Source organism: Lepisosteus platostomus, chromosome 14 (genome assembly GCF_059453375.1).
Source record: "Lepisosteus platostomus isolate fLepPlt1 chromosome 14, fLepPlt1.hap1, whole genome shotgun sequence".
In the NCBI taxonomy this organism is placed as follows: domain Eukaryota; kingdom Metazoa; phylum Chordata; class Actinopteri; order Semionotiformes; family Lepisosteidae; genus Lepisosteus; species Lepisosteus platostomus.
Window position 1 is genome coordinate 17,098,326 of NC_142624.1, and position 25,098 is coordinate 17,123,423.

The 25,098-nt window shown below is 37.1% G+C and overlaps 1 protein-coding gene across 5 annotated transcripts in view; it reads left to right on the plus strand.

Moving 5' to 3' along the window:
* The window catches only part of map3k13 (mitogen-activated protein kinase kinase kinase 13), a 90,330-nt gene that overhangs the window by 34,135 nt on the left and 31,097 nt on the right, over nt 1-25,098 (plus strand). For all 5 annotated transcript variants that reach the window (XM_088607259.1, XM_088607257.1, XM_088607256.1 and 2 more), the window contains 3 exons: nt 18,371-19,004; nt 19,806-19,989; nt 21,097-21,288. In XM_088607259.1, the coding sequence (XP_088463385.1) occupies nt 18,446-19,004; nt 19,806-19,989; nt 21,097-21,288 (935 nt within the window). In that variant the 5' untranslated portion in view covers nt 18,371-18,445. The remainder of the gene's footprint in view (nt 1-18,370; nt 19,005-19,805; nt 19,990-21,096; nt 21,289-25,098) is intronic.

Genomic DNA, 25,098 nt, shown 5'->3' on the forward strand with positions numbered 1-25,098 from the left:
TATTATTGAAAATAAAATGGTTCAGTAGAGTTATCCTGAAACTTACCAGAAAAAATTGCATATTTTGATGGCTGTTGGTAGTTTGGGATTTTGCGTGTTCCAAAACAGGCAATTTTTTCAAAACTGGAAGAAGGAGGCTGTCAGTTTTTGCAATACTGGAAGAAGGTTAAATAAATTGTAAGATCCAAACACACATACCGGGTTTAACAGGAGCACACACTGCAGGGAATTTAAGTAGTGTTTGAGTGTGTGGTGTTTCTGAGGCATACCTTTTTGAATTTTCTGTGCCGTGGCGACAGCTGATCATTGTTGAGTGCTTGCTTTGCTATATAGGCTTCAGCAGGTGACGCATAACGCCAGCAAATGACAAGGCATTGAGGTCCCCGCATTCTCATTCGTGATTCTCTCGATGCTCCCCCTTTCTGTTCCAGTAGAGCAGAGGGCCGAGTGGGTTTTATGAATGAAGTTGATTTTGTTTCATGATTCCAAGGTCTTGTGTACAGATGGAGGTTGTTAGTGTGTGCATATAAATATGAAATGTCAAGGTGTCTTGTCTGAAATTTAGTTATATTCTGACTTCTACAGCTTAAGGTTTTTTTCCATTCCAGCCTTACAGAATCTCTCACTCAGTTTTGGGTAATTAAGAATTTTAATTATGACAGTCAGCACATCAACCATTTTTGCTTCTTTGTATGTCTGTGACACACTCCTCACTCACCTTTTCCACAAGAGTTTACTGACAGTCAGAGCTCCAACTTCTTATTTCAGGCAAACATTTATCTTACTCTATGCTATGTACTATGGGACTAAAGGTAAAACAAATAATTTTTTCAATGTATCACTTTGTATTAGCAAAAATAAAAGCTCCTGTGGTTTCAAATGTTCTGTACAGACCCCTGATGTATACCATAAACACTGGGTATTCTTCCACTCTATACCATTGTAAAAAACATGAGGATACTACTAAAAGGCAGACATTTACATTACTCTCTGCCTTTCATACTGATACTGTGTTTACCATGGGTTTTCTCTGGGTACTCCAGATCTCTCCCAGGTTAATTGGTTGTGCCAAAAGGCTGACACAAATATTGCTTGTATGATGTTCAGGTGAAGAAGTAACTTACTGTACCAAACTTATTTTGTTTCTTTTAATTACATTGTTTGCACCCCAAAATAATATTAATATAGACATCTCTTGATTTATGAATGTGATTTGTTCTATGAAAACTTTTTATATATATGATGAAACATGTAAATCTAAAATTAAATCACAATTACATGTAAAAGCCTCTGACTTGTTCCCAGGTCTCACAAAAATATATCCCAATCTCCCACATTTATTGTATAGTCATTGAAATAAGAACAGTAATGCTCATTGATGATGATTATTTTTGAAACCTAGTTAACATAATAATGAACTCTTGTATTATCAAATACTGTTAATATTGTACAGGATATTAGTTACTATAATGTACTGTGTAAATATCTTATACAATAAAAAACTTTGCAATAACAGACTTCAGATTTAACAGACAGGATCTGCTAAAGAGGAATTTTATCTGTAAAATCAGAAATACTGGACCTTCCTATCAATAATGGAAAAAGTACAATAGCTTGTGGTAGCTAGTACAACGACATACTTGGTTTATTCTTAGAAATAGGACGAAATAGAACCAATAAAAGTATAAATGAGTTGTAAAATATTGTATATGTACTACACAGTGATTACATCACAGTTTGACATTTTTGGGATAAAAGAGTGTATGTAACATGATGCAATTGTCTAATGCTGCAAGACAGCATGTTTGAAATTCAGGAATATCAATGGTCAGTTGCTTATATGGGTTTTGTGTTTCATAATGTCTAGCAAATTTTATGCAGTATAATTACAACACAAAATGAAATCTAGAGATTTTATATTAATGAAAGAAAGGCATAGGAGCAATTTTCATTGACTGTGTTGACTGCAATTGTTAAAAACTAAATCAAAATATATTTTAATGACAAATTTATAGGGCTAGCAAACATGATTTCGCAATTGTAGTTGTGTGCATTTGCAATGCATAATTTTACAGACATTTGGCAATAAGTGACACACTATTTCCTACTATCAATGTTTTAAACCAACAGTTTACTGTCATTTTATAAATTATGTTAATGTTAAACCTGGCACTGTTAGGCACATCATGACACAGACATACTGTACTTGTTTCACCGGGACCTTTCTTTTTTCTCTCTAAATTTAGAATTGCCCGTTGTTTTTGTTTTAACCAGTAATTTGGATTTGCAGCTTACGAACCCATGGACTACACAGGTAGGAATAAGGAAGTGTAGGCAGAGTCCTCTGGCCCGCCAGCCATCGAGGCACTCACTTTTAACATTTTACATGCAACACAGCCCCGTACCAAAGGTTCAGCACTGACTGGACGAGAAACACATCCCTCACTGATAGTGCATCATGCAAGCATCCAGGAGGTCACAGGTGTTGCTGAAAGCCAAGGGAGCCTTGAATGACTAATCCTATCCTACTCTCACAAGTGCTTGTGTTTCACAATTGGCTGAGCATTGCCACTTGGGGGTTGGGGACTGAGTCCCAGTTAGTCAGTGGTGTAATTCAGGCTCAGGACTGTGATAATAGATCTCGGTTTTACATCCTTTGAGCCATTCAGGAAGCCCCAGCATCTTTCTCTCAACTGTATTGCTTTTAACCTTTCTCCTGCAGAAAAGGAAGAATCACTTCCATCACTGTCATCAGAGTCATCTTTTCACTTCCATGTCCTTTACTGTCTACAAGTTGTTGTCATGTAGAACAACAAGAATTTGTTTAAAATTTAGCTTTCAGATTGTCATTCAAGTTTTTAAATTTGAAAAAAAAATTGTAATGAAGTAAAACTAAAAGACACTAGTGTTTTAGAGGCCTGGAATTTATCACTGCAGGAAGATAGGTCTTTAATCTGTCCTTTGTCCAACAAGTACTGAAAGGTCATGTGTCTGCTTTGCTGTCAGCTCTGGACTTTTTTCCTTGTGTCTTCGTTATGAGCCAATGAAAGACTTAATTGGTGCCAAGACTGAAAACTAGACCTAAACAACTAGGTGATTTTTTTCCCAACTGAAAGAAAACGTAAGCCTTTTTTAACTTGAAAAAACAAAATATGTTATGTTATAATATATGTTCTATGTTAATCAAAGAAAGATCATTTAAAAATTAAAAGATTAAAGAAACCATGCGCTTATAGACTTATTTTGACCCTAAAATCATAGATCTTTCTTACATTGCAATGTGGAATTTATATCCTGTTAATTGTTTCAGAATAGTGGTTAAGAAAGGCTGTAAAAACTAAACTTCCATGGAACTACACCCAGAACTTTAAAGTTAACTTTTTCTCAGTCTTTCTGTAGTAATATATACAGTAGTTAGGCTGAAACAATGACAAAAGCGTAAAGCATTATTACGTGGACTTATTTGGATTTTTATTGTAAATCATACTTAATATACTGCTTATGAAATAGACCCTAAAGAGTATCACTAATTATATCAGTAGATATCATCTTTAGTAAGCTTAGAGCTGGGGATTAAGACAAATTTATGAAAAAATAAATTGCATTACATTCTGCTTTTTTTAAGGGCACAATAACCCTTGGGAAATACAAAAATTATCCATTTAGTTATTTTGATGAAGAAACTAAAATTGTTTTGTAGAAATTTGTAGAATCCTTGTAATATAACAATTTAAATCAACTGGCTTCTGTCTACTGCTGCGCCAGTTTGACACAGCAAATAACTAATTGCTATTGTTGTATACAGTCCCCTTTTCTTTTCCTCCTTTGACCTTTTCTGCACATGACAGTAGCTAAATGTGAATACAGGAAATGTGAAGAAAGAGCCGCTTGATATTGCATCCCTGTTTGTCTCTCTCATGCAGAGGAGCCGTTGATTTATACTGAGGGTGTTAATGAGAAGAGCAAACCTTCTGGAAGATGAAGAGGAAATGAAACTGCACTATTCAGTGAACTGTAGGGATACAAGTATCTTGGTTCCCGTCTTTTTCACACTCAATATAGTAGGCTGTGGCCTACAGAAGGGCTTGAAAATGTCAAATGCCCTGAAGCATATGCCTGCCGAAAGCAGAGACTGGGGGCAGACATACAACAGAAGGCACTGGATAATTCTGTGCCAGAGAGGCATAGAGAGAATGCTTTCTGTGATAAAATGGAAGCTAAATTGCCTCATTGTTCAGGCAGCAGATGTTTTCTCAAAGTCAGCACCCTGCTGCTCATGACAGGTTTCTGCTAATGAGGCCATGAGTGACATTGCCACTTATTCTACAGTTGCTCTCTACATTTTCGTTCTAGACAAGAAAAAAAATCAGTCCTAGAGAAAGCCTTATCTTTGTAGGAAATTATGATGACCTTTGTGCAACATCATACATTATTGTTGCAATTTGAAGGGATGAAATGCTTTATTTATGTGCCTTGGAAAATGAGTACTTATTGTACACACTATAGCTGTGTGAAAAGAAAAATATCATTGAGCTAGAACTGAAAATAAAGTTTATTATTTTATTCATGCAGTTTGTTTACTGAGCATATTTTTGTGGTTAAGACATTGCTCCAATTTTGTTTTAGGCCTCTTTCAATACATTTCTTCATCCAGGGCATTGTTCTTAGTACAAATGGCATACTCTAACTGCTGAAACATTCCCGTTTGAACTTTTAGTTTAATATATTTAACCTCTTTTGCTGAAGGCTGTTAAACTGATCTGTAAAGAAATGTTTTAAGAAATAGGCTGTGTGAGGGGAACATTTTTGTAAGCCTGTGTGAAATAATTTGTTAGGTTAACCCTCAGTGAAGCAGAACACCAGATTCACAAGCATTCCTCTGACTAATAACAATTAGTCACTTAGCAGTTGCTTTTTGAACAGTGACTTACTGTACAGAGTTTATGAAAAAGAGTCAAATATGAGCAACTGCTCTTAGAGAATTACTTACCCAGCTTAATGTCTCATCCAAAAGGCATTACACAAGGAGGTTCTGTGCCCTGTTCACGATAAAACTAAGATCTAGGTATGAATTGGGAACCGTGTGGTGACAAGCTTAACCATGGGATCTTCTTGTGTCTAAAATTACATACAATTTAGAACTCAGTTTCCATTCTTTCACAGTATGTCTGATCTTAAACATTAGACATTAAACTGTTAAGAGAGTTTTGTACTTATGCAGATAAGCAACTGCGACTCTATGGTTCTGCAGTGTTGGTACTCTTCCAGTGCAAGACGGCCTGATTTTAACCATATTCCTGTAACATACAAGTACTTCTGTTTGAAACACTTCAGTTTGATGATTACAAAAAAGGGATCACAAATAGTTCCCAGAGAGCTACAAAATGTCATAAAAGGAAGAATAAGAAAGATAATGTGAAAATGTTCTCTGATCTTTTGTAAGTAGAGAATAATTTGTTGACTGAGTAACTGTTCTTGGTCAGGTAGTGAATTTCAAGCAAAGATTCAACCATGAAAACCTAAGAGCTGAATAAGCACTGAATAAGAGAAAGGCATAAAAGCATTTAAAAAATGCTCATCTTTCTTTGAGCATGGTGAAGTGGAAAGCACCCAGTCACTGTCTGGATCAAATTGTCTCTTCAGACTGAACAGTTGGGCAAGGAAGAAATTGTTAAGGGATGATGCAGCAAGGCTAATGATGGCTTTGAAAGAGTTACAGAGTTCAGGGGCCAAGATGGGATATAATGTCAACAATATCCTTGTCACTCCACCAAGGTCTTGTCTCAAACCCCTTACGGGATTTACAACATAGTACCTAAGTTATGCAGACATATGGCAAAGGGGTTTGTGGAGTGATGACACAAATTTGAAACTTTGTGGTCTAAATGCAAAGCACTACATCTGAACCCAACACAGTGCATTGCACAGACATCATCATCCCTACTGTCAGGCATGGTGGTGGCAGCATTTTGTTATAGCTTTTTTCTTATTAGCAGAGACTGGAAAGCTTAACAAGATGTAGATGGAGCAAAGTACTGGTAGGTCTGAGAGGAACACCTGCTTCAGACCCTAAAACTGGGTAAAAAATTCACCTTTCAGCAGGATAGTGATCCAAATCACAAAGCCAGAATTATACTTCAGGGCCTTTAGAATAAGAAAGTGAATGTCCTTGAGTGCCCTAGTCAAAGTCCTAACTTTAATGCTATTGACAATCTATGGAAAGACTTGAAAAGTACTCTCCCTAAGCTGTTATTATGCAACTTAACAAAGCCTAAGCAAATCTACAGAAAATGCACTAACCCTTTGGGCAAAGTTGGTGCTTTCCCATAAAGACTTGTGCTTTAACCAAAGCTAAAACTGTAATTTATCCTCAGTATCCTCTTCAGTTTGAACATTCGGGTTTTGAATAAAATATTACGTTTTAAAAATGCATCATTAACAGCATGCTTGAGTATGCAAAGTTTTATAACTTCTCTAATGGAACAGCGTTGGAAAGGTCTGAAACCTTTTGCAAAGCACTGTATCAGTTGTGTTATCAAACTGTGACTACGATTCTTTATGTATGCCACCATATTTAGTAGGTTATAAATGGCAGATTTTCCTGTGTTTGGCTAAGACTCCTATGAGTTTACAGTTTTAACATCAGGAGCTGTGTAAGGCTTCCATTAGGTGGAAAATGCTATTGTTTATGCTCTGGCTATGTAGTGTGGTGAAAAACAAAGTGATGCTAGAACATGTTTAATAGGTCTTGTGAAATTATTTTGCATACTTCTTTGGCTGCAATGAGGCCTGTAATAGAGAAATTAACGGATTCACCATCGGCAGTTAAATAAATAGGGTGTTAAAAAATTGTAACCAGTTATTAATTTAAGAAGTGTTGGTTTCTTGTGCTTAGGGGTTTATTGGGGGTTTACTTTTTTTTTATAGCCTTTCTGTCCCTCAGTCTGTATATTATCGGATCAAGCCTCGTTTACTCTGTCTCCCTCTCCTTCTCTTTGTACTGTCCTGGATCTTCGTTCTCCCACAGGAGTTATCAGATTTAGAGCACGGCTCAAGTGGATATTGATTGTTTTCAAATCAGGCCTTGTAGGCATGTGAAATTTTAGCCAACTTGGAGTGCCTGGTTTACTTATTGAACACACCTCCTCACACACCTGCCTCAGTGGCTCTACTCATACACACCTTTAGTTTTTAATAAAATGTATTTACAGCTGTGATGCCTACTTACTATTGGGAATTCCAAGTTACAGGATGTGGCCCCTTTTTATTACGATGAAATTGTGATTAGTTGGTTTATTATATCTGAATTTTCTCCCTATTTTATTACATTTCATAAATTACATTACAAAAATAGTGTTTACATGACTATTTTAACATATTTGGGGTTAAATTGACATTTACTTTGCTAAGACACTGCAAAATAAAAATAAAAAACTCAGTGTTAATCGTAGAGTTTTGTGTTAGGAAAGCTCCTTAATCTTACCCAGTACTCTAACTTGTATTAACCTTTGTAGCACTAAAACACTTCAGCAATTGCATTTTATAAATGTAGGAATGACTAGTCCAACATTTTCCATTATTGTTACTTTCACAAGTAGAAACCCAGAAACACAACTACTCACATGTGCACAGGAATAAAAAATACAGCCTACAAAAGCAATCTTTCGTAAAGAATTAAAAACATGCAATTCCAGGGCTGTTCTAAGCCTTATTCCAGGAAGTGAATAATCCTCTTGTAGTATAATTCATTGCACTACTTTTGGTACATCATCAGCAGCACCCATAAAAGCTTCATGTGCTGCTTCATTGGAAAAGAGAACCATCAGAAAATGAATGTACTAGTTTTTTTTTATATCGGCCTCCCTACACAATGCCATTAGTTCCACTTCACGACATCTTATATTTGAATGTCTATTAGGCATCTGTGCTTTACAGTAAACCTACAGGCGTTTCTTCTAGGATAAGGAAAAGCCATTTAATTTTTCCTTTGTCGTGTGATGCACAGTAATCTGCTGCTTCTAAACCACCATATGGTTTTCCACATAATATATAACCAACATACTGGTAGTTCAAACAATGTACCTACAAGAACCAGTATTCTGATAATATCCAAAAATGGAAAGAAGATTGTTTTCTTTTTATGTTACTAATAACTAAATGAGCATACTGTAAGCTTTGCTTGTAGTCTGCCTAGTCATGAAAACAACAATAAAGGCTGCACTTCTTTTAGACAAGATACTGTGTATATATCTAATGAGGGTCTAATATTACTTGACACCTTAAAATATTTTGCTCTATATCAGAAATATCAAAATGTAAGACTTTGAAGGTTCAAGGATTTTTAAATATCATCTGTGTTTGTAATTACGGTGATATAAGCCTTAATTTTTTGTTAGTCTGAATGATTTATGCTGAAAATTACATCATATAGTTTAGTAGCAGCATCCATTGTTTGCAGGCCAAAAGAGAGAAGAGATAAAATCACTTTATTGGCCATATACAATTTCTTGTATTACGAATTTATCTTTTCACATACCCCAACTTGCTCTCCATGAGACTAACAGACAGGGAGAGAAGCTTGGGGACAGAGCGCAGGGTCAGCCATTTATACAGCACCCCTGGAGCAGTTGGGGTTAAGGGCCTTGCCCAGGGGCCCAACGAAGTAGGATTCCTCTGCCGGCCATGGGATATGAACTGGCAACCTTCGAGCCACAGGCGCAGATCCTTAGCCACAGAGCCACTGCACCGCCCGAAAGTTCTTGTCTATCTTGTCCTACATAGTTTGCTAAAATACAGTACTTGTAAGTGCAGCAGTAATAATTGGATAGTTTAGTTTGAATACAATCATCATTGCCATGTTAGTGTTAATAAAAGATATCAGTGTGGCTTACAGTATAACAGGGACAGAAAATACTTAAAGTACAGGATACATGTGAAGTGTCTAGGTACCTAGAAATATTATCGTTTTGTAGTATTCATGTGTCTTTCAAAGTTGCACCCTTCTTTTTCCATTCTCATTTTTGCTTTCCATCATATGTACTTTAATTCAGTAAGGAGGCCAACAAATGTTGAAGGGGAGAATGATGTCCTTCAGCACTTCTGATGTCTGTCTTCAGACACCAGCTGAGACCTATAGAACTGTAAATGATACCAGTGGACCCAGGTTTGCTGATAAGGTCCAGCCATTATTAATGGACTAAAAGCCACTGAGAGCATCAATAATTCACTATGGACTCTGATTAATGTTAGCCCTGCTGCCCTCTCATTACCAGACCTCGGAATGCTACTGTCCCGATCACTTACATTTCTGTCTGACTGAAGGGACTTAATTAGGAGTGCAGCTGATAAAATCCAGGCAGGGGAATATGGAAGGAAGGGGAGTTGATGGGCATCCATTACCAGTGTTTACTGTCTAAAATGCTTAACTAATTGGTTTCATTCCACAAATTGTTCAAGGATGGGCCTGACATCTACCTTCCATGTGGGACTGTACTTTTCTCAACTGTCCACTCTTAAGAATTTAACTTTTTCACATAAGACTTCAGGTGAGACCTTATCATTTTTAAGTGATTGACATTTCTTCATAAAGAAATACATCAATACCCAGTAAATGTGAAATATTAATCTTCTTCTTATTAAAAACATTATATAATTGTTATTTTCATATTAGGTCCATTGTATATTTTAATAAAATTAGTTATTTGAAGTCCTACAGTGGCTGCACTACATGCATTGTGCTTAGTTTGTATAATAGCTCAAGTCTGTTGCTTGTACCCACAGACTTGATCAGGGTTGCATTTTCATACATACCTTGTGTTCGAAAATTAAAGAACCTTCATATGTGAAGCTTTCTGTTAAGAAAATCAATATTGTGAAATGAATTTACTAAAATGGAGTTTTTTGTTGTACTTCTTTAGGCCTTAGGCTGGTGAAAGATTACAGCAAGTAACCACTACACCCTGGTGTGTCTTTGAGCAGCTTTCCATCACAGACTCTAGGACCGAGGGGAGAGGAAGCACCTTGCCTGCAAAGTTGTCTGGTCTCTTCAGTCTCCTTCCCTCAACACTGACCAGCCACATTCCCCCACCCAGCTGTCTGACTGAAACCTATCTTCATCAAGAACTTCCAGGGTGGAATTACAGAGTAACATAAACACAAATAAGTTCTCCTGTCTCGCACATAGAGAGAAATGATTTATAGTGTTACCTGAGAGAGCTGTCTCTCCTTCCTCCTTATCTTTCAACGTCAAATCATTGCAGCCCCATAGAGAAACAGTCCTGCATAATTCATGGGATCCTGGCAGCTTTGTGGCTCTCACCAGTCTTATGTTACCCAGTCCAGAGGAGTAGCAAAGTTGGTTCAATGTATTGTACACAAGGCTAAAGGTCAGAAAACAACCATTGTTCTCTTTTGCAAGTGGACTTTGTATCCCTTGATTACTGGAAGTAGAAGGCTTGTCAAGGCTAAAGATTTGAACAAGGACATTTTCCATTTGTCTTAGAAAGTCTCCTTAAGGTATTATGACAAAAAAGGTAGAAGGTAAAGAACATTTTTTAAAAATACACTTCAGAGCTTTAGCTTAATAGCTTTAGTAAAGAACAGTTGTTGTTTTTCATTTTTATGTGCAGTGCAAGTTCACTTTGTTAAGGAAAAGAAAAATCAGTTGTGAGAACAAGTTCAGTTTTCAGTTCAGTTCACAGGTCAGTTGTGAGAAAAGGTTTGTGAACCCTAAGGAATTATATGGATTTCTGCATGAATGGCTCCTAAAATGTGATCTGATCTGATCTCCATCTAAGTCATCATAATAAATAAAGACACTCTTATTTAACAAACAACACACACAAACATGTATATTTTTGGGATGTCTTGCTTCAACGGCCTACTTCAGATCACGCCACAGCATTTCAATGGGACTGAGGTCAGGACGCTGACTTGGCCATTCTAAAATATGGAATTTCTTCTGTTTGAGTCACTCTGTTGGTGATTTACTCCTGTGTTTTGGATCATTGTCATGTTGCATGACCCAACTTCTTTTGAGTTTTAGATGATGGACATATGCCCTGAAAAATTATAAAGTTTTGGTAATTGAATACTTATGCAAACAGCATATTTCAATTTATTTTTCTGAAGAATATTTTCTAACATCAAACAATGTCACATTAAAATAATTCATTTTGAGTTTCAGTGCTTAGAAATAAAAATATCAAAGAGAACTAAATTTTAATGTATGGTTTGTAATTCAGTCAAATGAGAGAATTGGTCAAGGGTCTGAATACTTTTGCAAGGCACTGTACGTTGAAACTTATGATAATTGTAGCTTCTTTTAATTGTGCTATATAAGAGTCCCTTTTACTTTTCATTCTTTCTGAACAATTAATAATGTTTTGCCCTACTGAATTCTTGAAATATACTGCATTTATACCTTGTGAAATAATAATGATAATGCAATTTTAAATCTCAAGTGGCATGATGGCACAGTGGTTGGTATTGTTGCTTTGCAGTGCTAGGACCCTGGGTTCAATTCCTGGGGTGCCTTCTGCTTGGACTTTGTATGTTTTTCCTATGTTACTTGGGTTTCCTCTGGGTACTCTGGTTTCTTCCCATAGTCCAAAGACATACTAGTAGAATAATTAGCATCTGGAAAAACTGGCTGTGGTGCACATGTTTGTATCTCTGTGTACTTTGTGATTGACTGGTTGCTATGATTGGCACTGGCTCCCCCTGTGTTGGATAAACCAGTTAAAAAATGGATGGATGTAGTTTTAAAACGTGTAATGGTAAGTGAGATTTCTCCTTATCAAAACTTGACTTTCCTAAATCAATGTATTTCTTAGATTTGTATACACAAAAATCCTTTTTTTAAATGCTGAAAAAAGTTTGTAAACCATAACGATAAATACTAATCTCATATTTTTACCAATATTTATGCAAATATCCATAATATTGGTATATAGTTACTAATTTCAGATCTCCTAAAACTGAATGATCTCTGAAGAGTTATTGATGCTCATCAATCCAAAAGGGGTTACAAAACCATTTCTAAGGATTTGGGACCCCACCAACCCAGTGTGAGACAGATAGTGTACAAATGGAGAGGTTTCAAGTGTTTCTCCAGTCTTTCACAATCACTGCCCAGGAGGTTAATGGAAAACCTTGGTGAAAACCGAACACTGCTTTTAAACAGTTAAACAGCATGTTTGTTGCTGGTTTGCTCCACCAGGACCTTGACAGCTTACCATTTTTGACACACCCATGAATTCTGCTTTGTATCATAAGATTTTAGAGGAGAATGTCATCCATGTCCTGAAGCTAAACCAAAAGTGGGTCTTGCAAAACAATGATCCTAAGCAATCAAACCTATAAAAGAATGACTGCAAAAGAAGAAATTCTGCTTTTTACAATGGCCTAGAAATGTTGAAATGTTGAGGCAGGACCTAAGATGTAGCTGTCCTATTGGTTCATATACCTGTAAAATCCCATTCTTCTTTGATAAAGTACTTTGCTGTAGAAGGAACTGCAGGAACTGAGAGCACCAGGAGAAGGAGGAACTGGCAAATACCACATTCATTGAGATATGTGTTCCTTAATCATCTGAGCACAAACAACAAGGGCTTGGAAACAGCTATAGTAATAATTCCCCCAAACATCACACAGCCAAACACGTTTGCTCTACTCAACAACCTGGAAAGTCAGGACAGCAGCTCCAAAGATCTCATCATCACAGATATTTAAGTTCAGCCGTCACAACAATGTTGTTAAGTGCCAAGTAAACCAAGGACACATGAAAAAGGGCAATAGTGGAGAAGTGGTTGGAAACTACTTTTATTACTGTCAAGAACACTGATATCCACATTATAAACCCAGTCAACAACCATATTTTGTCTCTTCTGATCTGAGGTGGTTGATATTGTACATAGAGTAGACAGGCTCCTGTCAAAAACAGGTGAAGACACTGTTTTTGTTCATGTTGAGACAAATGACATTGGCTTAAACAGTATACTTTCCATAAGAAAATCGAATCATGGAAACCATGTGCAGTGTTATATCAAATCTGTATGTACCTAAATGCCAGGAGATCTAGGAGCGAAATACAAGAAATATAAGATACTGAGCTACTGGGTGATTGTGATAGAATTAAAATCACAGATGCAGTAGATATAAAAAGTCTAGACACCCTTATTGAAATTGCTGGTTTTTGTGAAGTAAAGCCTTTGATATGCAACCAGTTTGTTGTAGGTTTTTTAATTTCAATTATTTTTCCTAATAAATATGTATTTGTTTTTCTCTTGAATTTTGTTGGTTGCAAGGTCACATTAAAGATGGAAAAATGTCTGACATGATCTTGATTTCTGGCTTTGCATCACAAAAACCTGCAATTTCAATAAGGGTGTGTAGACTTTTTATATCCACGGTACATGGCATGGCAAGAGTGAGTGATGATTGATTGTAAGGTATTAATGGATGCACGCTGTTCTGGAGAGACACAAAAGGGCATTCAAACATTACTGTATAACCTAAGCTACAGTAGATCAATTAAAGATCTCAGAAACTATATGAGTTAGACTTGCAAAAAATGAACAGGCGTAGTGTAAGGAGTAGGTATGCTCCATTTACGCATCAATTACAAAAGTTTAATTTAATGAACTCAGCAATGTATGAGCAATGACAGAAGTGGTTATGATGTGAGATTTTTTATTTTCCTCTGAAAACCATTAGGGATATCAGCAGTTAAAAACTGTAATGGTAGACATGGGTAACAATTGTTTTCTTTGAAAGACAACTCAGTTGTCTCACCACGTACTAGAGGGAATGACTGTATTAATCTAGTGTTTGAATATAAAATATAGTAAGGAAAATAAATATGAGAAACCCATTAGTTATAGGTCAATTCCATATGCTAATTCTGTGAACCATGATGTCCCAGGTTGGGACCAGGGCCTACCAGCCTGTTCAGGGCCACCTTAATAATGTGTAGAGATGGAAATTAATATCAGAAGTAGCAGCAACCTGTTATGTTCTGTGTATATAATTATATGCTTCCTATTATGTATACTATAAGATGGAACACATCTAGCTATGTAATCATACAGCTACAACCAACTCAACCAAAAATGGTGTCAATCTGTCTGCATTATAAAGTCTACCTACCCGGTCTTCCTTGCAGCAGATCCTGTTATCGAATCCTTTTTTCTATACTATCTTGATGAACAGAGTAGCCAGTCCATATGGCCTCTCTTGAAACACTGATGTCCTTAAGTTGTAATTGATCAATTTTAACTTTGTTCCCTGAAGCCACTGTGACTTGGATTGTGTATGGGTACTGTGTTTGGGAAGAAATCATTGACATATATTAGAAATCAAAAGACCTGAAGTACAGGTTTGATTTTTGCAGTCGTCTTCAATTGTTATATCGCCAGAATTATATAGTGGCAGAATTGTCGACATGCTGTGCAAAAATCTGTTATATACACAAGAAATTGAAATTAACATAAAACAAATTATTCTGAGTCAGAGATCAAAAGGTCAGCATTTACTTTTAGGATATATTTTTCAACCAAAGCATACTGTATGTTGTGTTCAGTCCCCCAACATCTAGGTGAGGTGACCATAAGTAATGGGACACTTAACTTGAAGCAAATTAAAGAAGTGAAAAAGTCAGTATTTTGTTGCAAATCCCTTGCATGCAATAACTGCATCCAGCTTCCATCCCATTAACATCACCAGACTCTTTGTATCTTTACTTGAGATGGTTTGCTTTAACTGCAGCCTCTTTAGGTTGTTGCTTGTTGGTTGGGCGTTCTACCTTAAGTCTTCTTTTGAACAAATGAAATGCATACTCAATTGGATTCAGATCTGTTGCTTGACATAGCCAGTTTAAAATGTTCTACGTTTTCCATCTAATGAACTCCTGTGTGTTAAGAATGCAATATGTTTCTGGTCATTGTACTGCTGCATAATGAACTGCAGCCCAATAAATGTAGTGCCATTTTTTCTTACTTTTGCAGACAAGATCTGTTTATCTCTGAACTCATCCTACTGCTGCCATCTTCAGTTAAGTCATCAACAAAATCCATTGAGCCTGTTCCGGAAGCAGCTATACATGCCCAAGACCAGTATAGATTAAGACATACTCCCTCCACCGTGCTTTACTGAAGACGTGGTATACGTATGGTCATTGGCTGTTCCTCTTTTTTGCCACACTTCAGAATTTCCATCACTTTGATAGATGTTGGTTTTTTTTGGTCTCTCCATAAACCAAAACCGTGTTCCAGAACTCATCACAATATGTTTTTGCAAATTCCAATTGAGCTGTTCTATTCTTGAGCTGCTGATGAGTGGCTGACATCTTGCAGTACAGCCACTGCATTTTTCTGGTGAACTCTCCTGTGGATTGTGGTACTCGAGATTTGCACACTCTGGAGGATATTTTTGATTTCACTAACAGTAATTTTTTTTTTTTCTTTACTCTTAGAAATATTTTTCTGTCTTCCACTACATTTGTCTTTTTGGGCTCCCTTCATTTCTTTCCCTCTTCCAGACTGTTGATTTTGCAATGTCAAGAGTCTTAACAAATTTTCTTTCCTCTCATTATCAGAATGGCCTTTTCTGTCATAATGAGTTCTCCGATTTGTATGGTGAAAGACTTCAGAAGCAGTTTCAAAAGATCTCACCATGCCTAGATCTTTTTGTATTTGTGTGAAATGTATGCAACATGCAACACCCGGGCAATTAGAAACAGCTGTAAACCCATTTGTCCCCGTTTGTGCTCATCTGAAATGTGGGGGGGTTGAACAAAAAAAGTGCTCTTGTTGTATAAGTGTTAAACATTTATGCATAAAAATACCCATAGTTAAAAGGGGATATTCTCTGCTTTTTTATCATATTCATCTTGTGATTTGAAATCCAAATTTCATGAGCAGACAGCTATAATGGGCTAATTTGAACTCTTGTCCCAATAATTTCCGAGAGCACTGTACATATTTTTATACTTGACACTATTCCTGTTTGTTCTTGCCATACTGATGGTTTGTTTAAGTTTTAAGGATAAGCTAGCAAAGAACACGAGAAAAGAACAGCATCTAATCTAATCAGCGTGCTCATTATGTCCCCACTGCGTTACAGTTCTACAGAAGCACAATATCACTGTGAAATACTAAAGACTTAACTTCCCTTCAGTTTTCTACTTCTTAGTGTTTTATTCAAGTTAATTTAAATAATATAATTTGTACCCCTGGTAAACGATTAATTTTCAAGATACAGGCAGTAAGCATTCAATGAAATACAGGCAGTTGGTTTATGAACGTGTAAATGAGTACAGGTAAGGTGTGAATCCTCAAACTGGAGTAATGTACAATAATTAGCAATAATTAATTAGAAGAGTCAAACAGGGATACTATGAGACCTACTACTCTTCTAAATTCAGATTCACTTATATTCCTATAAAATTAGTAAATTAGTGAACTTCACAGATGACACTAAATTGTCACTAAATTGGACTTGCAAAGCTACAAAACAAATTCCATCCATAGCAGTGGTAACAGGCTGCGCAGGGCAGACTAATCTGCCCTTTTCCCAGCAATAGTCTCCAGCTCCTCTTAAGAGACTCCAGGCACTCCCATGCCAGCTGAGAAATATAATCCCTCTAACATGTCCTGGGTCTGCCAGGGGGTAGTAGCTCTACAGAGAAACCATTTTTTTAAAAATGTCTCAGCCCAAAATTGCTATGTGGAATTATGTGGGCACACCACCCACAAGACAAAGGATAGGAGCCGAGTGCAATGCCAGTTAGGTAACGGGCATGAGCTGGATGGATCTTGATGCACTAAAAGGAAGAAATTCAAAGAGAGAATTCAAGACTGGACAACACCTGTCATTACTAAGATCTCATTTAGAATATTGTGTACAATTTGGGTCAAAAAAATATATCGCTGCTCTTACAAGCACCCAGATATATCCTGATCTCAAGGAATGCCCTATGCTGATACACTAAAACAACTTAGTCTTGAGCAGAACATTAAAATGGAAGCCAATTCAAATATTTAAAATCGCTATAGAGACTATAGACGTCTTCAGAATCAATTGTTTAACCCACACCAGAGGACACAGATGGAAACACAAGGGAAGTACATTTAAAACTCAAAACATTTGGGCATTTCTTGACACAAATGCTTGTGGGAGTCTGGAATAAACTATCCTATTGTAAAAACTGATAGCCTGACTTCTTTCAAGAAATGAATGGACAAGATTTTCACATCAATTAGTTACTACTTACTAAACAATTTAGATAGAGTTACTTTCATAAGCCATCCATCCTCCTTATAATGCAGGCCTAACTTTATTAAAACCCATAAAAAACAATTCTTATATTTAAATGCTGTTCAACAAACAATATAAGTTATATAATGAAAATAGTATTAACCTATATTTATATTTGCACTTCTGCATATATTTGTTTCTGTTTTGTGCTGTGCTCCAGACTGTTTCAAATGCTTAGCTTTCATATCTCCTAATACATACCAGATATTGTCATATACATTGTGTCTATTTTAAAAGTCTTTTAAAGTCCAGGAATCTGTTGACATAATAGAAGATATCCAGTAATACTAAAGCTCTCTGTCATGGCATATAAGTATGATCTGTCCTATTATAGTAAACAGGACTTTTAAATCTGAATATAGCTACAGGCAGTGATCATACTTTTTACCAAACAAAGAGTGCAGCGATAAATTATTTTTATGTATTGTTTCTAAACAATGGAATACATTTCATGAGTGGTAGTATTCTGAATTGGTAAATGTTACATTTTTACTTGTAGTGAAAGCTACCTACATGTTTGTGAATGTTAACATTTTCTGTGATAGACTCACATTGTGCTAACTGTTGCATGGTTCATTTTTGTTGGTGGGTGTTGTTTTTGCTGTTGATGTTTTTATTGTAAGCTGCTCTGTCATGGCGATTGTATTATCAGCTTGTTTTCTGATGTCAATTTTAAACTTGAAATATGTTTATGTGGGTGTGGCAAAATAGTGTGTATAGTAATTACTGTAAAGGGATGCTTTCTGCGTTATATGCTGTAATAGTTACTCCTTTGTATAAATCGTGTCTTATTTCAAGTTATTTTTTAATATCAAATTACAATCCATCATACTTGATGTATAGTGATCTGTAAGAGATTGTGAGTTGCATGTTATGGCATTCTGACTTTAAAAACTTAACAGTTCCATCCAAGTGCAGGCCTTTTGCCATCTTTTTCAACTTTAAAACTGAATGTTGTGAGATCTAGCTAATTGCTGCAGTGCTTTGTTCATTTTGAACCCTTTCACTGTACTCTAGGATGTTGATCAGTTTGCTATCTGTTTTAACTCTGCAGGGTACTTGAAGCTGTCCAAAGCCACAAGTGCGCATTAGGAATCCACTTCCCTCTCCTTCTCGCCCTTGGCATCCCATGCACACCCACAGCACCATGGGAAGCCCCCCTGAGGTGCTGGCTTGGACCTCCTCTCCTAGCCTTCTAGTGGGCAAGCTGAAGGATGAGTTGTTGAGTACAGGGAATCCCCCAAACAAGATGACTGCCGCCCCCCCTTCCCCCCCTCCTCCACAGATCATTGAGGACCTGCCCCCCCTGCAGCAGCCATTGGAGGAGGAACTGGTGCTCGGCAGCAGCCCCCCAAACACAGTCCTTACCAGTGTGAGTGAGGACTCATCCCGCGAACAGCGGCATTTTGACAACAGTGTGTTGCAGCTGCAGGAGAATGAGGAAGTGGACACAACAGCCCCGCAGGGGCAGGGCTGTGGCAGCGGTGGAGGGGATGGCGGTGGGTGTCCTGCCGATCATAGTGGCAGTAGTGGTGTCCAGACTCACGCTCATGACGATATCAAGATGCATTTTCAACGAACGGGGAGTGGCAGTGGGGGCTTCTTGGAGGGCCTCTTTGGATGCCTTCGGCCAGTTTGGAACATTATTGGGAAAGCCTACTCTACTGATTACAAACTGCAGCAGCAAGGTGAGTTTTTGCCAATACAACATTCATAGTAGGTCATTAAGGTGGATTTAATCCTTGAAATCCCTTAGAGTGCCTCTGCAAGATTTGAATCTCCTGTCTTTTAACTCCGTGTTGTTGCAGCAATAGACGTTCTGTCAATAAAAGAGATCCAGAAATGACTAATGTTGCACACAAATGAAAAACACCTTAGTAAAGTTCTGTAATGCTTCATTTTAACTGGCTTGTCCAAAGTATAAATCCCTTGAGGCATCGAATGCTATAAAATGTTTGGTAAGTTGTTGGATGTTCTTGTTGAAAACTGTCCTTTGATTTTAAAGTCACCAAATAAGACCGATTGAAAACATTGTATCCACCATAGGCATCCAATGATTTTTGGTTATCTAGTTACCAGATTTTGATAATACAGCACGTTAAACTTTTTTTAAGTCAGATTGATGAATTTAATTAAGTGTATACTACACGTATAATTGAGCTTTCATGCTTTCAGATTTACATAAAAACTCACATCATTCCAGGGCCAAAATTCTACTTGGACCAACATTTTATGTCTTTTAAAACAATATGTCTTTGTAAAAGATTCTATTTTGAATCTAAATTCTTTTTTTCCAGTCAGCATACAGCCTTCATAATTTTATCACAGACACACATCACCTATAAAACTGCTCTGTTCATGTTTGTTGATATGTACCTTTGTAGATATTAGAAAGCCCAGATCTTGATGGGAAATGCACTAAAACAGAGCTGTCGAAACAGCTCCCTCTGTGGTCAGTAGGGAGTCTGATGTGTGTGTTGTCCCCACAGACACATGGGAAGTGCCCTTTGAAGAGATCTCCGAGCTGCAGTGGCTGGGGAGTGGCGCGCAAGGGGCTGTGTTCCTGGGTAAGTTCCACTCCGAAGAGGTGGCCATCAAGAAGGTGCGCGAGCAAAAGGAGACTGACATTAAACACTTGCGGAAGCTGAAACACCCCAACATCATTGCCTTCAAGTACGTAACACCTACCATTCTTCTTCTTTGCACTCTGGGTGATTCGGACATAAATGTACCCCCAAACTGATTCTGATAATCACTTTTTTCCTCCTTTATTATGCTGAAATTGTTCTATGTATCATTTTTATTTCCATACAGAAGTGATGCGTTATAAACAGAAAAGGTCCATCAGCACAATTTAAAGTTAACACAAAAAACATACTCCATTTAAGTTTCATATATGTGCCATACTTTTAGTTTCTGTGTATCCACTGTATTAAAAATAAATCCATTTACAGTTGATTTGAAAGTGTAGCTGCAGTAACTGTACTTGCTTTCCCTCCTGCTCAAACAGAAAGTCTCAAGAAGGTCAAAGAAAAAAGATTTACAGTCTTTGAGTAAAATGCCAAACTAATCAATTGAAACTAAACAATAAAGCAGTTGCCCATGCTTTCAGGCTGTTTTTAAATGTGTAATTCTTGCACTGTATAAAGACTCTAATAGTAAATTATTATATCTACATGAAGATATTTTGTAGCACAAGACTAGATAACGTTTTGGAATGGTGTGGTGAGCAGTCTTGGCCGTGTAGTGTTTTAAGATATAATACATTTAACAGTTCCATAATGTCTTTCTAATCCATTAATGGCTTATGAGGTTCATGTCACCGTACGTTTTGTTGCCTCATTTTGAATTGTGATGACAATATGGAGCTGCACATATCTGGAATTTTGTGATGTAAACTGAAGATTTTACACATTAACGTGTACATTTTACTTTCATTATAGTGTAAACAGCACTCATCGATGCAGATTCTTTCAACCCTGAAATTAGCATTGCTGTACCCCTTTAATCATGTCCTTTTTAAGAGCAACCTTCACTCCAGTTTTTTAAAAAAGCTGAACGATCATGATGTTTTTTTAGCATTTGGTATTTGCTGCACCTACAGCCTTCTCCTTTGTAGCTTACAGGCCTTACAGACCACAGAGTTGTGTGTAAATGTCTCGGAGAAGTCTTAATTATAGTTTATTCATTCCAGCAAGTGTATTGGATGTTGAAATGTTCTATTTAGTTTACACAATGTGTGATCTGTGTTGCCTGTGAACTTGGTGTATATATTTGCAGGGGCGTATGCACACAGGCTCCGTGCTACTGCATTATCATGGAGTACTGTGCTCATGGGCAGCTGTATGAGGTGCTGCGAGCAGGACGCAAAATCTCCCCAAGGCTGCTAGTGGACTGGGCCTCAGGGATAGCCAGCGGCATGAACTACCTACATCTTCACAAAATCATACACAGAGACCTCAAATCCCCAAAGTAAGTCCAACGTACCCTAGCAGACAGTCACGCACATACACACAACAAGGGCCAATTTTCTCTGAACATAGAGAGAACATACAAACTCCACACAGGTCTGCAATTGAACCCATTGCCTAAGTGCTGTGTGGCAGCAATGCTAAACACTGTGCCACTGTGCCGCCTGCCTGGTCACATTCTGTTTATAAATGATGGGTAGGTGTCCTTTCCTGTTCAGCGGGAAATCTTTCCAGATTAGTCAGTGTTTACTAATAATGGCTTTGGATTTTTCTCAAGATGGTCATCTAAAATAGAATTTTGGTTTCAGCACATTTTCTGCCAAGTAATGTCTACAAATCCATAGGAGTGGCATATATCTGGAAAAACTAACCAAGGCACATTGAAGGATATGTATTTTCACAGCTCTGTGGCAACCCCCACAATACTGAGCTTTGTAAGAAGAAGCAGTAACATGCCTCTGTTGTTCCATTATTTTGCACGTTTTACAGCTAATCTTTCATAATATAAGTAATTATGAGTTAAGTGTACGGTATGTAGTACTAGTTATATTTAGGTCTCACAATAGATTAGAATGGAATGTACTCCTGCTTTAGCAGGTTTGTAAAAACCACTTGTTCTGTTCTTAGTATCAATTCTGGTTGTTACAAGAGGCTTGATAATACAGTTTTTATTAAACTGCATTTGTCTTCACTTCTTGCGTGTTGAATGAATAGTTATCCCAATTAGGTTGAAATTAAAGAGAATGCAATGGTAAATGGTAAAGTTTCAGATTTTTGCAAATAAAACTACGAAAGATCTGTTCTCTGTTGTCAGGAGAGATGTTATTTGTTTTGTAGCTAGTATACTGAGATTTTATCAAACAGACATGACATGAGTAAATTTATGATGCCATCAACAGTGTTGATCAACAGAGGTTCTACCTTGAAAGTCACATTCATGTAAGTAGCATGTGTGGCCACTGTTGCAAATAATGGAGGGTGGTCAGCTGCAGTTCTGTATGTGCTTTGCACCACGTTGCCATATTGTGGGATTCTTTCCCATTCCTCTCATAGGGCCTGGACAAACATATGCTCATTCCCTGATCTCTAAACCTGTATCTCACACTTAGTCCCCCCTAATCTCATTAATGTTCAGTAGTGAGCCCATGGAAAGGGCAGCAAGTGAGGAACTTGATCAATGTGCCATACAGTCAAGTTGCCCTGAATCACTGCAAGTGGAATTTTGTATCAACTAGATTGGTGGTTCCCACACACCTGCTGTTTTTCATTCCATCCCACCTTAATTAGATAATTGAAGCCTTACTTGATCTAAGAAGTTGCTTCAATTGTATATTTGGATTTTATTTTACTTACAATATGCAATGCTTAAATCTCCCAACATGTTTAAAAGCTGGGAATGAAACAATTCCAATTAATACTATTATTAAATGAGTGACAGGTTTAAGGGTTCGGCTGGAACAAAAACCAATATGTGTGTGGGTCACTAGGACCAAGATTGGGAATCACTGAACTAGATATTCCTGCCTAGACCAAACACACTTGGACCTCCCCATCAATTGATCTTTTGTATAATGATTAGTGTACTGTCCTACACATCTTCATCATAATCACTTCTATTAGGGATGTGTCTTCACAAAACCTTGATTCATCATTAATGAGGACTTGACTCCACTATGAGTCCACCTAAGGTGTCGACCACTTATTCTGCTGTGTTGATGAATCTTGACAAGCTCTTGAAATTTATGTGGTCACCTGGCCTGCATGTTTAATACTCAGAATTGAACTGCTGATGTGTGGGTTGGTGCAACCTGGTGTTTCCGGTGCAGAGGAGTTAACTGCATAAAAATTTTAATGTCACAGTAAGATATTTACATATTTACATAAGTCATTTTTGGTCTGTGTTCGGCTGTTACATCGCATAGTCCAGCCTCCAAAATCCCTATGACATGAAGTTTGTTTTTCTTGATAAGTAGGGTTTTGTGCTTTTTCTTGATTTTTACCAGGTTAAAAATTCAACAGATTAAATCGCTTTAAATCACTTTGTCTGTGCCCAATTATCTCTACTCACTATTGAGGTAATTAAGATACGTTTGGTTTTTAATTGTTTTAGAAGTAGTGCTTTTGACAATACAAAGTTATTTAAGTTTATCATAGTCAGTCATGACTGATTAGTTAATCATAATTACTCCAAGATCAATAGCTTTAATATATACCATTTCCACCCACAATGACTGTTCACAAGTGTCAGTAAAACCTGCAGTATTCTAGCCCAACCTGGTTTATTCTTTCTAATTACCATTCTTATTTTAATTAATTTGAATTTGATTTACCAGACTGGCCAGGTTATGCCTTTTGTGCTTCTACAGCATTCTGAAGAGAGTAGCACGTCTAAGTCTTAGCAGACATTGCTTATTCTGCATTCCCTGAGCCGCAAACACCTGTTGCTTAATCAATGCCTCTTAAACATGTGCTTGCTCAGTAAGAAAGACCTTCTTTGTCAGTTAAATAATTACAACATACTGAGTTTTTTTCAGGCCAGAATGTTTTTGTTTAACAAGAAAAAAGAGATGCTGTGATTTATAGTCTCCATTATAAAGTTGATTTTTCCCCAGTTATGTAATCTATTGAAAACATCAATGCATACAATTTAAAATATAACATGTAATTTCTATTCTATTTTCTATATTAAATTTCTATTTTAAATACCATTTTGAATATTGTTAGTCCTACTTGCAGTAGGGTTACATAAATATTCTCAGTATTTTTCAAAATTCTAGTTTTTTGTTTGGCATATTCAAGTGAGTATTACATTTTAATTTTGTCCATATAAATTAACGTTTTGAAAATTGTATCCTGTTACATTGAAAAATGTGGACAAACATAGATATTGACAGATATGGTGGCGCACTGGTCCACATTGCTGCCTAGCAGTGCTGGAGTCCTGGGTTCCATTACTGGGCGGTTCTCTGCAGGGAATTTCTATGTTCTCCCTGTGTTCATATGGGTCTTCACCACATGCTCCCGTTTCCTCCCACAAAGACATACTGGTAGGTTCATTAGCTTCTAGGAGAACTGGCCCTTGTGTGAGTGTAAGTGAGTGTGTGAGTGTAAGTGAGTGTGTGTGTGAATGTAAGTGTGTTAGTGTGTGTTAGTGTGTGTTAGTGTGTGTTAGTGTGTGTTAGTGTGTGTTAGTGTGTGTTAGTGTGTGTTAGTGTGTGTTAGTGTGTGTTAGTGTGTGTGTGTGTAAGTGTTTGAGTGTGTGTAAGTGTTTGAGTGTGAGTGTAAGAGTAAGTGTGTGTGTGTGAGTGTATGAGTGTGTGTGAGTGTATATGTGTGTATGCTATGTAACAAACTGGCATTCTGTTCAGGGTGTATACACCCCTTGAGTCCATTGTTTCCGGAATAGGCTCAGGTTCCCTTGCAACCCTGTATTGGATGAAGCAGTTAGAAAATGGATGTCCTTGGATATATAATGTGATTGTGAACTTTAAATAAAGGTACAGTATGAGGTGCTACAGTATAACAGAGGAAAGAACATGATGGTCTTATGGGATTGCCATAGGAGTGATAAGGCTGCCATTTTGTCTGAATCTATTATAGTACTTGCTAACTGATCCATAGATCTTGGTCATTCTTTGAAATAAGTCATGGTATCATATTCACCAACATGTTTATAGCACAAAATTCACAAAGAAAGTACAAAGAAGTACAGTATGCTTTATATTGGTTAGGCACATTTTCAATTGTAATAATTGATTCTTCCTATTGAGATTTTGTTTCCTGTTACGAAGCAAAGACAAATTTGTGAAGG